At 34.5% G+C, this 11562-nt stretch overlaps 1 protein-coding gene across 3 annotated transcripts in view; it reads left to right on the top strand.

Annotated features, from left to right (window-relative positions):
* Positions 1-11562, top strand: part of LOC125676215 (uncharacterized) — a 144847-nt gene that overhangs the window by 11726 nt on the left and 121559 nt on the right. For all 3 annotated transcript variants that reach the window (XM_056159040.1, XM_056159042.1, XM_056159041.1), the window contains exons 3-10: positions 190-294; positions 403-469; positions 550-818; positions 1050-1082; positions 2254-2280; positions 3177-3320; positions 10277-10408; positions 10543-10632. In XM_056159040.1, the coding sequence (XP_056015015.1) occupies positions 190-294; positions 403-469; positions 550-818; positions 1050-1082; positions 2254-2280; positions 3177-3320; positions 10277-10408; positions 10543-10632 (867 nt within the window). The remainder of the gene's footprint in view (positions 1-189; positions 295-402; positions 470-549; positions 819-1049; positions 1083-2253; positions 2281-3176; positions 3321-10276; positions 10409-10542; positions 10633-11562) is intronic.

The raw sequence follows: 11562 nt of genomic DNA, 5'->3' as shown, positions 1-11562 counted from the left end.
TTTATTCTGCATTTAGTGACTAGTGTGTTTTATTTTTTAGCCATAGTTATTTTCGGTTTATCATCATTAACAGAAATTCAGATGAAGCAGCAAGGTTATGTTAAACAAAAGGATAGGCTAAGTTATACTGTATACTGCCCGTTATTATGATAACTCCGTTTGATTTACTGATTTACATTTACTCATTAGGTAATTGTTTGGAAGTCAGCGAAGGAGAACTTTTTAAAAGAAGTTGTGCAGGGTTTGTTGAAGGCTGTCCAGAGACGCATTTCAAGATTAATACAATATACAAATGTAAGAAAATATGTGTAATTCAACACGATCTTAATATTTTTACAATCAACAACGCGATATGATATCAAGAAGTATTTTAGAATATTTACACCATTCCAATTTATTTAGATCCCGCCTGCCTGACAATCAACACAGACTACAAATGCTATATTGCTGACCCGTCTTGTCCAAATAAGTAAGTTATGAACATGGATTGATAGCGTGATACATTGATATATTTGGTTTATACTTAATGTCTATTACATATTATGATAGAACATGGGAGTTCACTACAGAGGACACCTGGGGAAGCTCTACGACAAGCTTCGAGACGACCTTCTCTAACACAACAGAGAAATATGACTCTACAACAAGCTTCGAGACGACCTTCTCTAACACAACAGAGACATACGACTCTACAACGCTACCTACAAACGCCGTACCTGTTGGGGCGATTGTTGGAGGACTGGTAGCTTTTCTGGTCATCATTGGAATTGTAATAGGATTCGTTGTCTGGAAAAGGAGAAAGAAACGGAAGAGAACAGGTACAATCATTGTCATGCTATGTATTAATAAGAGAAAGAAACGGATGAGAAGGGATAAACCAGGTACAATCATTGTCATGCTTTGTACAAATATGCTTTAAAAACAAAATCGTGATTTTTGTTGTATGTGTAACAACTTTCATTGGCAATGGTTTCTTTTTGATCTTCTTTTAAAATAAAGCTCATTTGTCAATGCCTTAATATTACATAAACACGTGTCTTTTCTTATAGGCAATACAGAGGAGGCGGAGGTGGAGTTGTTAGGTAATTGATCTTTTCAGTATTGCTCATTTAGAAATATGAATATAAATATTTATATAAGAAGATTGAATTTCAAACAGCCATAATTATTTCATATTCTGATAATTTTGCAGTTTCAATGAAACATCCTGAAATCTGCGTCGTGTCCAAAACTGATCACAATATGGTATCAATTAGTCGTTTTTCATTCGTTCCGTACAAGTACATCCCGAATACGTTTGTAGTGTATTGGTCATTGTATTCCTTGACAATGGAAAAAAAATAAACAAGAGAAATAAGTACCTTAACAAGCCACATCCGATAAAAACACGATAAAACTCCAACGAGCGAGGTAATGTCCTGATCACCGATAATGGTGCATTTTCTGAGTGTTAAGAAAGAAAAGATGAACATAAAGTATAGAGTAAATGATAAGTATCATAATGCAACCGTCATGACAGTTTCGTTTTTAAATCTCTCTGGTAAACCCTGAAATATTACATTTAACGTTAAACATAGGACAAGGAAATCTTATATTGTTAAATTAGTATCACAAGTTGTTCCAGACAAAAATGGGACAAAACAACCTTTCATTGATTTATCTATTGAAAGTTATATATGCCGTATCATTTTGACATTTTCATAGACTCATAGAAATAAAGAATATCTTTATCAAACTGTAAAAGTTAGACATTTCATGCAAATTATAGGAAGATAAAAGTAATCGAACTCACTTCATTGTCCAAATAGTGTAATGAACAGTCGTTTCGACAGAAGACGTAGTAGAGAAAACAACTTTAGCAATGGACGTGTGAGGGAGAGTCAAATTTCATATTTATCATGAACTATTTCAATACTACGCATATGGGCATATAGTAAAACAAATCTAATGTTTCTAAGTACTTTTCCCGTACACTTGCAAACAGCCTTGATAAATGGCAATCATTCATATATGTGCTTTAGAAAAATCAACGTATTCTTTCTACATTGAATATATCAGTCCATGCTTAATAACAATGGATATTATGTGAAATTGCGGAATAATCTCATTTCACATACATGTAGCTTATTTTACAAATTTGTTGTTTGGTTTCCAACATGGAACAGATTCATTAAGAAAGTATCAATCTAATTAGATTGAGAAGGCACATTCTCAAATACCTTGATATTTAATCAAAATATTTTTATTTTGTAGCTGAGACAGAAAATACGCAGCCACCAGGTAATTCATTTTTCCATTATGAAATCACAAAGCTCTGAACAATGTATTATATACTTGCGGGTATGGATGTTTTGTGGAAAATACGTTTGGAAACAGAAAATTCTACAAATCCATAACTAAATTTGGAAATATCAAAATTAAAAACATTGTTTATAAAATATCAATAAGACATTCGTCGTCCATATCGAAATACAATCATGATACAGTGTACAGAAGTAGCTACAGTGAGATACGAGGAATGGTATTATCCCTACGATGTAGAATGTAGCCTTGTTCTTTGGGACTCAGTGTCGGTGTGATGTCGTAATTGTAGCATGGTGATTTTTCTCCGGAAGCTATATTTTAGGCTGCGAAGCCTAAACTACATAAAGCACAAAAAAATGAAATCGTAAAATAATGTAACTCGATCTATGTATCACAATACACTTCAACAATTATTTACTTGTAGCAATGAGGACTTCAAACCAAATAAGGGAAACTAAGATTTTCACTGACATCCTCCTAATAGCATTTTTTTCATCATTAGCTTCATAATGCAATATGCAATAACAAAATTATTTGATAATTCAACAAAATATAGCTTTTTCACAGATTATGCAGACAGTGCACATCATTATACAAAGTAAATTAATGTCATCATTACTGAATCATTTTATGTAGACTGAGTTGTATGCAATCCCCACATAATTGAATTCAGAGGCAAGGCTATAAAACCAAACTACGCTGTAAGCGTTCGCATAACTCACTTTGTTTTTATGAAATGAAGGATGTGTCAAAAACCTTCCAAAACATTGAGGAGGTGTTTATCAAAGGCTCCTGATCAACAAAGGCTGGATGTGTCTTGAGCTTTCCTCTGGTATTTTTATTGACAATTGAAAAACTATTTTTCCTTGTAGAGAGACGTCATTCAAGACCGTCTGATGACGACATTGGAGAAAGACAAAATCTTGCAAACTTACAAAATGAAAGTGGATCGCTCGTCAACAATGCTGCAGGTGTTTCTGAATTTACACTTTTGTTGGAACCACTTACAGATGAGGGTAAGTATTGAATATTTTTGTTATAGCTTTTTCTATAAGCAACTTAATTTCGATCATAGATAACACACTTTGCACAAAGGATTCCTGACTAGAAAAAAACGTCCTTGCAATCTCAACAGTATCTGATGGCACACCACTTACAATACATGCTAAGACTGAGACGGAAACTGACACACTGGTGTATGACGTTATCCCTGTGTCCGAGTGGGAGGAAGGAAAGATTCTGATTTATTTGACAGCAAACTGTACCTACCATGTCAGTTTCTCCATAAATACGTGCTATTAGATTAGCATAATTTTTTTTGGAAATCAATCTATTTCCCTCCCATTATCATTTTTGTCGTTTTTATGCCCCGTCATGGATATGACCGGAATATTGAGTGTAAGTCATGCCCTTCTTCCATCTTTCCATTCCTCCGTCCTCCCGTCTGTCCTTCCGTGTCACGTTGTGTTTAGCTCGTTTCAAAGAAACTATTCAAAATATCTTTATCATGTCTTATCTGCTGATGCATATTGGAGGCATCTATTCAACTGTATCGATATTTGTTTTACCTTAACAATTTCTTTGACCTCACTTTCCCTTATTTGGTGTTTAGCTCAGTTTCATATCAAATATTAATACTATTTTAAGTGTATATTGACCGGGATCAATTTGTGTAATTCACATGTTTATTTGCTCATTTGCAAACTATCCATTAGTAAACGAATGTTTGTATATTTTGGTCTATTACGTCATTTTGTTTAAACGTGGTTTATTACGTCACTTGTGTTGATCATGATGATAAATGACATGTTTACTTAAAACGTGGTGTGCTAAATCATTAGACATTTCAATGATTATCCAGTAACAATAACTGAGCTACGGAATACAAGAAGGTTTGCTCATATATGGGTTTTTCTACTTCCAAACTGCGGAATATAAATATTTTTTTCTGAAAACTATTTCGCTGATACATATTAGTAGTAGCTGTTCAACTGTAGCATTACGTGTTGACATCGATCTTCGCTGTGATATTCACCTCAATATTCCCTATTTGATGGTTACCTCCATCTTCACAAGTCAAGGGTTATTGATTCGTTACCTCGCACTAACCCTTGACATCAGTCGCTATTTAAAAGTTGGGCTCGAGAAGAAGCATATGATTGGTTTGCAGCCTGAAGCTGCAAACCAATCAGACAACGGCTTTTATATCGGTCGAAAACAAAACTAAACAGTAAACACGCATGGCGAAGGCATTATGGTGTAAAATTTGTGGCCAATTAGTACAAGACAGATACCGTCGATTGATTTTCGGGAGTTCGTTTTGCTTGAAGAAACAATTAGACGAGGATTTGGGGTATGATCCGAATGAAAATGATGGATTGTCGAAGTACGTTTGTCGACTATGTTTTAACAAATTAAACAAATTTTCCAAAATAATGCGAACAACTTCGTAAGATAGCGATTTACCACTGCCGGTTTTAGTCCCAATAAAAACATCTTTTCCTTCTCTGATACATGATATCGAAAGTTTTGGTTTTCAGTCAAATGATCGATTTGATGTTTTTCACATATCTTTTCGTCAACGGACGCCAATTTTTACTTTCTGTTTATTCCCTTACCAAACTTTCATCTGAAACAAGAAATTCCATTGGCTGATTAATTTTAGCGTATTGCGTCATCCTTCTTCTCGAGCCCAACTTTTAAATAGCGACTGATGTCAAGGGTTAGTGCGAGGTAACGAATCAATAACCCTTGACTTGTGAAGATGGGTTACCTCAGTTTCAAAGCAATTATTGAAGATGTGTTGCCCTTTTCTGAGTACCATCGTGTCATACATATGCATATGTATATGAAAGGTGAAGATAACAAACAGTGATCAATCTCATAACTCCTATAAGCAATACAAAATTGATAATTGGGCAAACGCGGACCACTGGACACACCAGAGGAGTAAGCATCCCCTATACAAATTTCATGTGAACATAAATTGCTTTTTTGTTCTTTTTTAAAAAGTAATTTTGAGTAATGATAACTTTTTCTATTGATACCTAGGTAACATTTGACCTATGCAAAATTTATATTTATCTATATGGCCATTTTCTTCGACATTTTGTAACTTTAAGTAATATTCAGAGTGAAATGAATTGGTGATACGTGAGTCAAAAAGTTCAAAGATATCAAGAATATTTAAAAAAAATAATCATTTTTGAATTAGAACACTTCACAATTCCATAGAAATAATACATTAGATTGATAAAGGAACATGTTTTAAAATTTTTTTTTTTTTTTTTTTTTTTTGCGTGACATGACTTGAAAACAACTGTGATTAAACTATATGAAAGCTTTTCGAGTAAATAACAATAGAAAAAAGAGTTTTAAAAATTATTTTTATTTTGATTCCAATTGTGATATGACTTGGACACAAATCAGGTTTACCTCTATAAAAAGCTAGCACCACACCGCAATAAATTCAGTAAAGGTTTAAACACCGGAACATGTACTAATACAATGAAGCGAATTACCTCTTGAAAAATCACAGTATTTTTTTTCTAATTCTTGATTTAATGAATGAAGAAGTGGATATGACAATACACATATATTGCTCTTCCACGTCTTCTTGTCAGATGTGTATTGATTGTTTACCTGATACTTGATGAAAGGTGAAGATGAAGAACAGTAATCAATCTCATAACTCCTATAAACAATATAAGATAGAGAGTTGGGCCAACACGAACCCCTGGACACACCAGATATATCTTAATTTACATAAACTCCTCCGATAAATCAAGTACCTAAATTTGGTACAGGTGATTAATGCTTAACAAGAGCGATATATTAATATATGAGTATACACCTTTCCTAAAATTTTATGTTTTCCCTCTTCCATGGGGGACATGTTTAAATTAGACTTTATGTCTGTCTGTTTGCTAAACTACCAGTCTGTTCGTTTGTCCCTCACAAAACCTAATAAACGCGTTTCTTCCTGTATGACTTATCAGATAAACTTAAAACTGTATACATGGTTCATTGCCATTTGTAATATTCGTATTGCAAGGATGTGAGGATGCAATTATTTTCCTAAAACATGCAATGGATCTAAAACGGTTTGGGGATGTAATATAGCTTGTGAATAGTTCTCCTATATGGCTTATCCGATAGAGTTCATATTGTTGAAACAAGGGGTTCAATTATTATCCTTAAAGTTACAGTGGATGTAAGAGGGATGGGGGTGTACAATAGTTTGTGAACACTTCTCCTCTAACACATATATACAGATGGAAAATGTCGCATAGCCTTGGAATTATGTACAATACTTCATTATCGTTTAATGGCGTCCACATTGTTCTGACTGAGGTATCTAATATTTTCCTAAACATTACAGTGGGACCAATCTAAGATGAGTGTTTAATAACTTTTTATAGGCTTTTATATGCTTACTTTCTTACTGGTACTTCAGCAGAGCAATCATTATTGTTTTTATAATATCAAACAATGTCATTGGTAACATGGATGTTAAATCTTTTCTCCATTTTTTTTCCTTAATCCACAAAGTGCAGTTCATAATCTCTATGATCCTGTTTATGCTTCCTTCCACATCCCACATTCACTAGGGGACCGCCGCGGTGGCCGAGAGGTTAGAGCGTACGTCCTGCATGCGATAGGCCGGAGTTCGAATCCCGGCCGCGACAGACCCAAGTCGTTAAAACGGGTAGTGATAGTTCCATCGCCCGACGCTCGGGACCAGGTGTGAATGTCACGGGTCCTCGGAGATGACCTTATAAACGGATTTCCCGTGTCACAGTAGGTGTGGCACGCTAAAGAACCCTCACTGCTCAATGGCCGTAAGCGCCGAACATAGGCCTAAATTTGAAGCCCTTCACCTGTCTTGGTGACGTCTCCATATGAGTGAAAAATTCTCGAGCAAGACGTTAAGCAAGATACAATCAATCAACCACATTCACTCGTGAGGTGACGTCACCAATAGAAATTTAGGGCTTCAAATTTAGGCTTATGTTCGGCGCTTACGGCTATTCAACAATGAGGGTTCAATAGCGTGTCACACCTGCTGTGACACGGGGCATTCGTTTAAGGTCATCTCTGAGGACCTGTAACATGCACACCTGATACCGACCGTTTGACAATGAAACTGCCACTACCTGTTTTAAAGACTTAGGTATGTTGCATCTGGGATTCGAAGCCCGACTTTCTGCATGCGGGGCGAATGCTCTACTACTAGACAACCGTGGCGGTTTTGTTTTCAATAGATACAACTTATACTTGAAAGAAATCTTAAAGTATTACCGCTCTAATTACTTCATTTTTCAAGTGCATGTTATCAAACACGTGTAGATAAGCAATTACTACTGGAACATCTATATGTGTGGATATTGAGTCACCATGGTGTAACATTGTAAAGAATATTCCTATAGGATACTATTGTCAATTAGTTATTCAAATTCGGTTATTTACATGCATGTTGGTGACATGATGAAAAAAAATAGCATATTTAAAAGTTCGAAGATTGCAGAAACATGAAACAGTTAATGTGCCTTTTTCCAGAACATGGTTTCATCATATATTTATATACTATATTCCTGATAAGCAATGGTGTAAGTTAAAAAGAAAGATATGTAAGGTGTCAAGCAGGACGAGACAGCTGATAAACACACCAAGAAGACTCATATTGGTGTTAGAGAATCGCTCCGTAAACACAAGTTCTAAATGGTTTATTGATCTTGCAATGTATGGAATATTAAAAAAGATGAATGATGGAAAGGGAACATATGCTAATATAATACCTCAATATGATAGTTATATACAACGCGTTATCTGATTGGTCTAGAGAGTTATATACAAGGGACGATAAATAGAGAATAACACATGGCAAAATCTGAATCATACCCCATATTAACCCGATACTCCAATATCAGCGTACGACCCTCGGGGTAATACTGTAAAAGTTGATGATTGATATCAGATATGCTGCAGATTTTACCATATTTTGTTTTTTGTTTTTATTAGATATTTGAAAATAGTGACCATAATTCATATACATCTAAAAATATCAATAAGTAATGCAATACAATCTTATAGTTCACTGACGGATAAAAGTAAAAACAATCATCAAATTTATTTGAAATAGCACTTTTAATGAATTTATTTTTAAAAAAAAAAAAAATAGCAATTTAGATAACCATTATTAGTAATAGGAACATTGTTTCAGTTCCTTTTAGTTTTATCTTACTATTTAATAAAATTTGTAATTACATTTTCTTTCATGGTGGCACTTGTAAATACGTCTTTAAGTTGTGGAAATGGAACTGATGCACTTGCAGACATGTTGTTTACAATGTCAATATTGAATTCATAGTTCACTATTTTTAAGAACGTCGTGAAAACCATTAAACTCACTGATTTCCTCTGCTGCATCTGTTGTGTGACCCTTTGAATAATTCCTCAGTAGGTCTGACAAGCATTTTGGTTTATTGAGAGTTCACAAAATATCACGTTCACACCAAGATCACCTTTAGTAAAAGCATTTGATTACTATCCGTATTTGTTTTGAAAAACAAAATGCAGTAACACCACTGACAAAAAGAAAACCCCACGTACTTCTTAATCTGCTTCAGAAATCCATCAAATATAGTAAATTATGAAGAAATGACAACAACTACTTCTGTTGTCTCTCACAGAACGGGATGTAATATGGTGGATTACTAACTACAATGCCTGTCAATAAAGATGACAACTCTTTTTGGTATAAACAAACTCCAATAACACAGTATTCTTGTGTAGTTAATGTCATATCACTTTTTTAAAAGTTTAGATAATCTTCCTATCATGCATTTTATAAATACATATTCTTCTCTAGTTAGTTCTTATTTTGAGGGTGTAAATATGTTCACATAAGAATGTAATTGGCCAGTTAATGTGATAAAACCATGACTTTAAATGCAGCAGTTATTGTAAATATATCTTATAGCAGCAATAAACAAAATACACTCAGTAGATTGTATTGTAACTGTATCATGTGGTGGTTGACTGTGTGATTGATTGGATATTGTTTGACGTCCCTCTCGAAAATATTTCTTCACGCATATGGAAGCGAACATAACGAACAGTATTTAATTTCATAAGAAATACAAAATAGAGAGTTGAGCTAACATGGATCCCTGGATATATCAGAGGTGAGATCAGATGCGTAGGATAAGTAAGCAGCTCCTATTGACAGGTCACACCCGCCGTGAGCCCTATATCGTGATAAGGTAAATTTGCAAAATGCTGACTTTAAACGAGAGTGTTGAAACCTCTGAACCATCAAATTGGTTGGCAGTAGCCTGCCTCGATTTAAAAACTGATCATACACAGAACAAGCTATTGCGTAGCGAATCAGTTGAGATATATACACACTATAAGAAAGTGATAATGGAATATTGCTACCTGTATGTATTACTACATGTGTACATGACATATTGGGAACTTCAAGGCTAATTGGGAACAAGGGAAGGTTGAATTCAGATTTTCACCAGCATCTTTATAATAGTATTTCTTTTTGTCATTAACTTTATAACACAGTATAAAATAAAAAAAAAAACACCTTATATTTGATGTCTTTTATTTACAATCAATGCATGGAATGATCTAACATAAAAGTTTCTTCTTTTCCTCTTTTTGATGAGGCAAATATACACAGCGACCAAGTAATATTGTCATCACCATTGATTGAGACATTGTATAAAGACGTAATTATATGCGATACCCACACATTTGAATTCAGAAACAACCCCTTAACTACACTAAGCGTCGACATAACTGACTTGATATTTATGGAAGAAAGAACATGACAGAACATTCCAAAAATATTTCAAAAACATTCTGTCATATGTTCTAGATAAACAAAGCTGGGTGTGTTTCCATCTTCCCTCTGAAATTTCTATTGAAAAATGAAAAAAAAAACCACCTCTTTTTGTAGAGAGACGCCATTCACTACATGTTGATGACGACATCAGAGAAAGAAAAAATCTTGGAAACCAGGAAAATGGAAGTGAACCTCTCCTCAACAATGCTGCAGGTATTTCTGAATCTGAACATCTGTTGAAACAAGGTATAGATAAAAGTAATCATTGAATATTTTTATCGATATTTTCATATCTTAACTTAATTCTGATTATCAAAAATGTATGTGGTAGACAACAGTCGTCTGACTAGATATTTACTTTGTTAATACTATGTTAACAGTATCTGATGACGACCCACCTACATTAAAAAGAGAAGATAAGTCTACCAGGGACGATGGCGCGATGTCGATAAAAGAATGGATGATACAAAGTAATATTCTAATTTATTTGACAGTAAGCTGTACCTGTCCGTTCGTTTAAGAGTACCTGCTATTAGAAGTTTAGCATCATTTTTGTTGGAAGTCAATAAATTCCCCTTTCTTTATCATGATTTTGTCGCTTTGACCTTTAAATGACATTGAACATACATTGAGACAGAACCATGTGACTCGTGACATAAGTGGATTATTTTCTAGGGACGTAAAACAGACAAATAAATTCATACCAGGGTTCCGGGTCTGCCCTACTCTCAAGTTTATATTCTGTGAAGAATTCATAAAAATTGTCATTTGGGATTTTACTGTTCCATCATTTACACAAAACCCCGATAAATAAAATGCCTAAGTTTGATATCTTGGGCTAAACAGGAGCGGTGCTACAAATAGTATAAACCTTTCCCAATAGTTTTAGCTCACCTGAGCTGAAGCCTTGAGTGAAAATTTCTGATCGCCTGTTGTCCGCCGTCTCTCCGCCTGTCTGTCTGTAAACTTTTCACATTTTTGATTACTTCCCCAGAACCACTGGGCGAATTATAACCAAACTTGCCGAAAAGCATACTTAAGTGTAAGGCTTTCAGTTTCTGAAGGGCCATCCTCCTTTCAAAGGGGAGATAATCACAAAAATGAAAAATAGGGTGGTGTTATTTAAAAATCAATGGACTAGAAGAATCGAAATTTACATGAAAGCTTCCTGACATTATAACCATCGGTGGTAGGATAGGGTCATAATAGGGGATCAATTTTTTACATACAAATATATCAGGAAACATCTTTAAAACATTTCTCAACAACCACTGGCCAGAAGAGTTGAGATTTACATTTAAGCTTCCTGATGTAGAGCAGATTCAAGTTTGTTCAAATCATGGCCCCAAGTGGTAGGATGGGGCCACAATAATGGATCAAAGTTTTACAGACAAATATGT

The sequence above is a fragment of the Ostrea edulis genome, chromosome 3 (assembly GCF_947568905.1).
Source record: "Ostrea edulis chromosome 3, xbOstEdul1.1, whole genome shotgun sequence".
Lineage (NCBI taxonomy): Eukaryota > Metazoa > Mollusca > Bivalvia > Ostreida > Ostreidae > Ostrea > Ostrea edulis.
The sequence above is the reverse complement of the archived record's forward strand: the minus strand, read 5'-3'. Positions and strand labels throughout refer to the sequence as shown.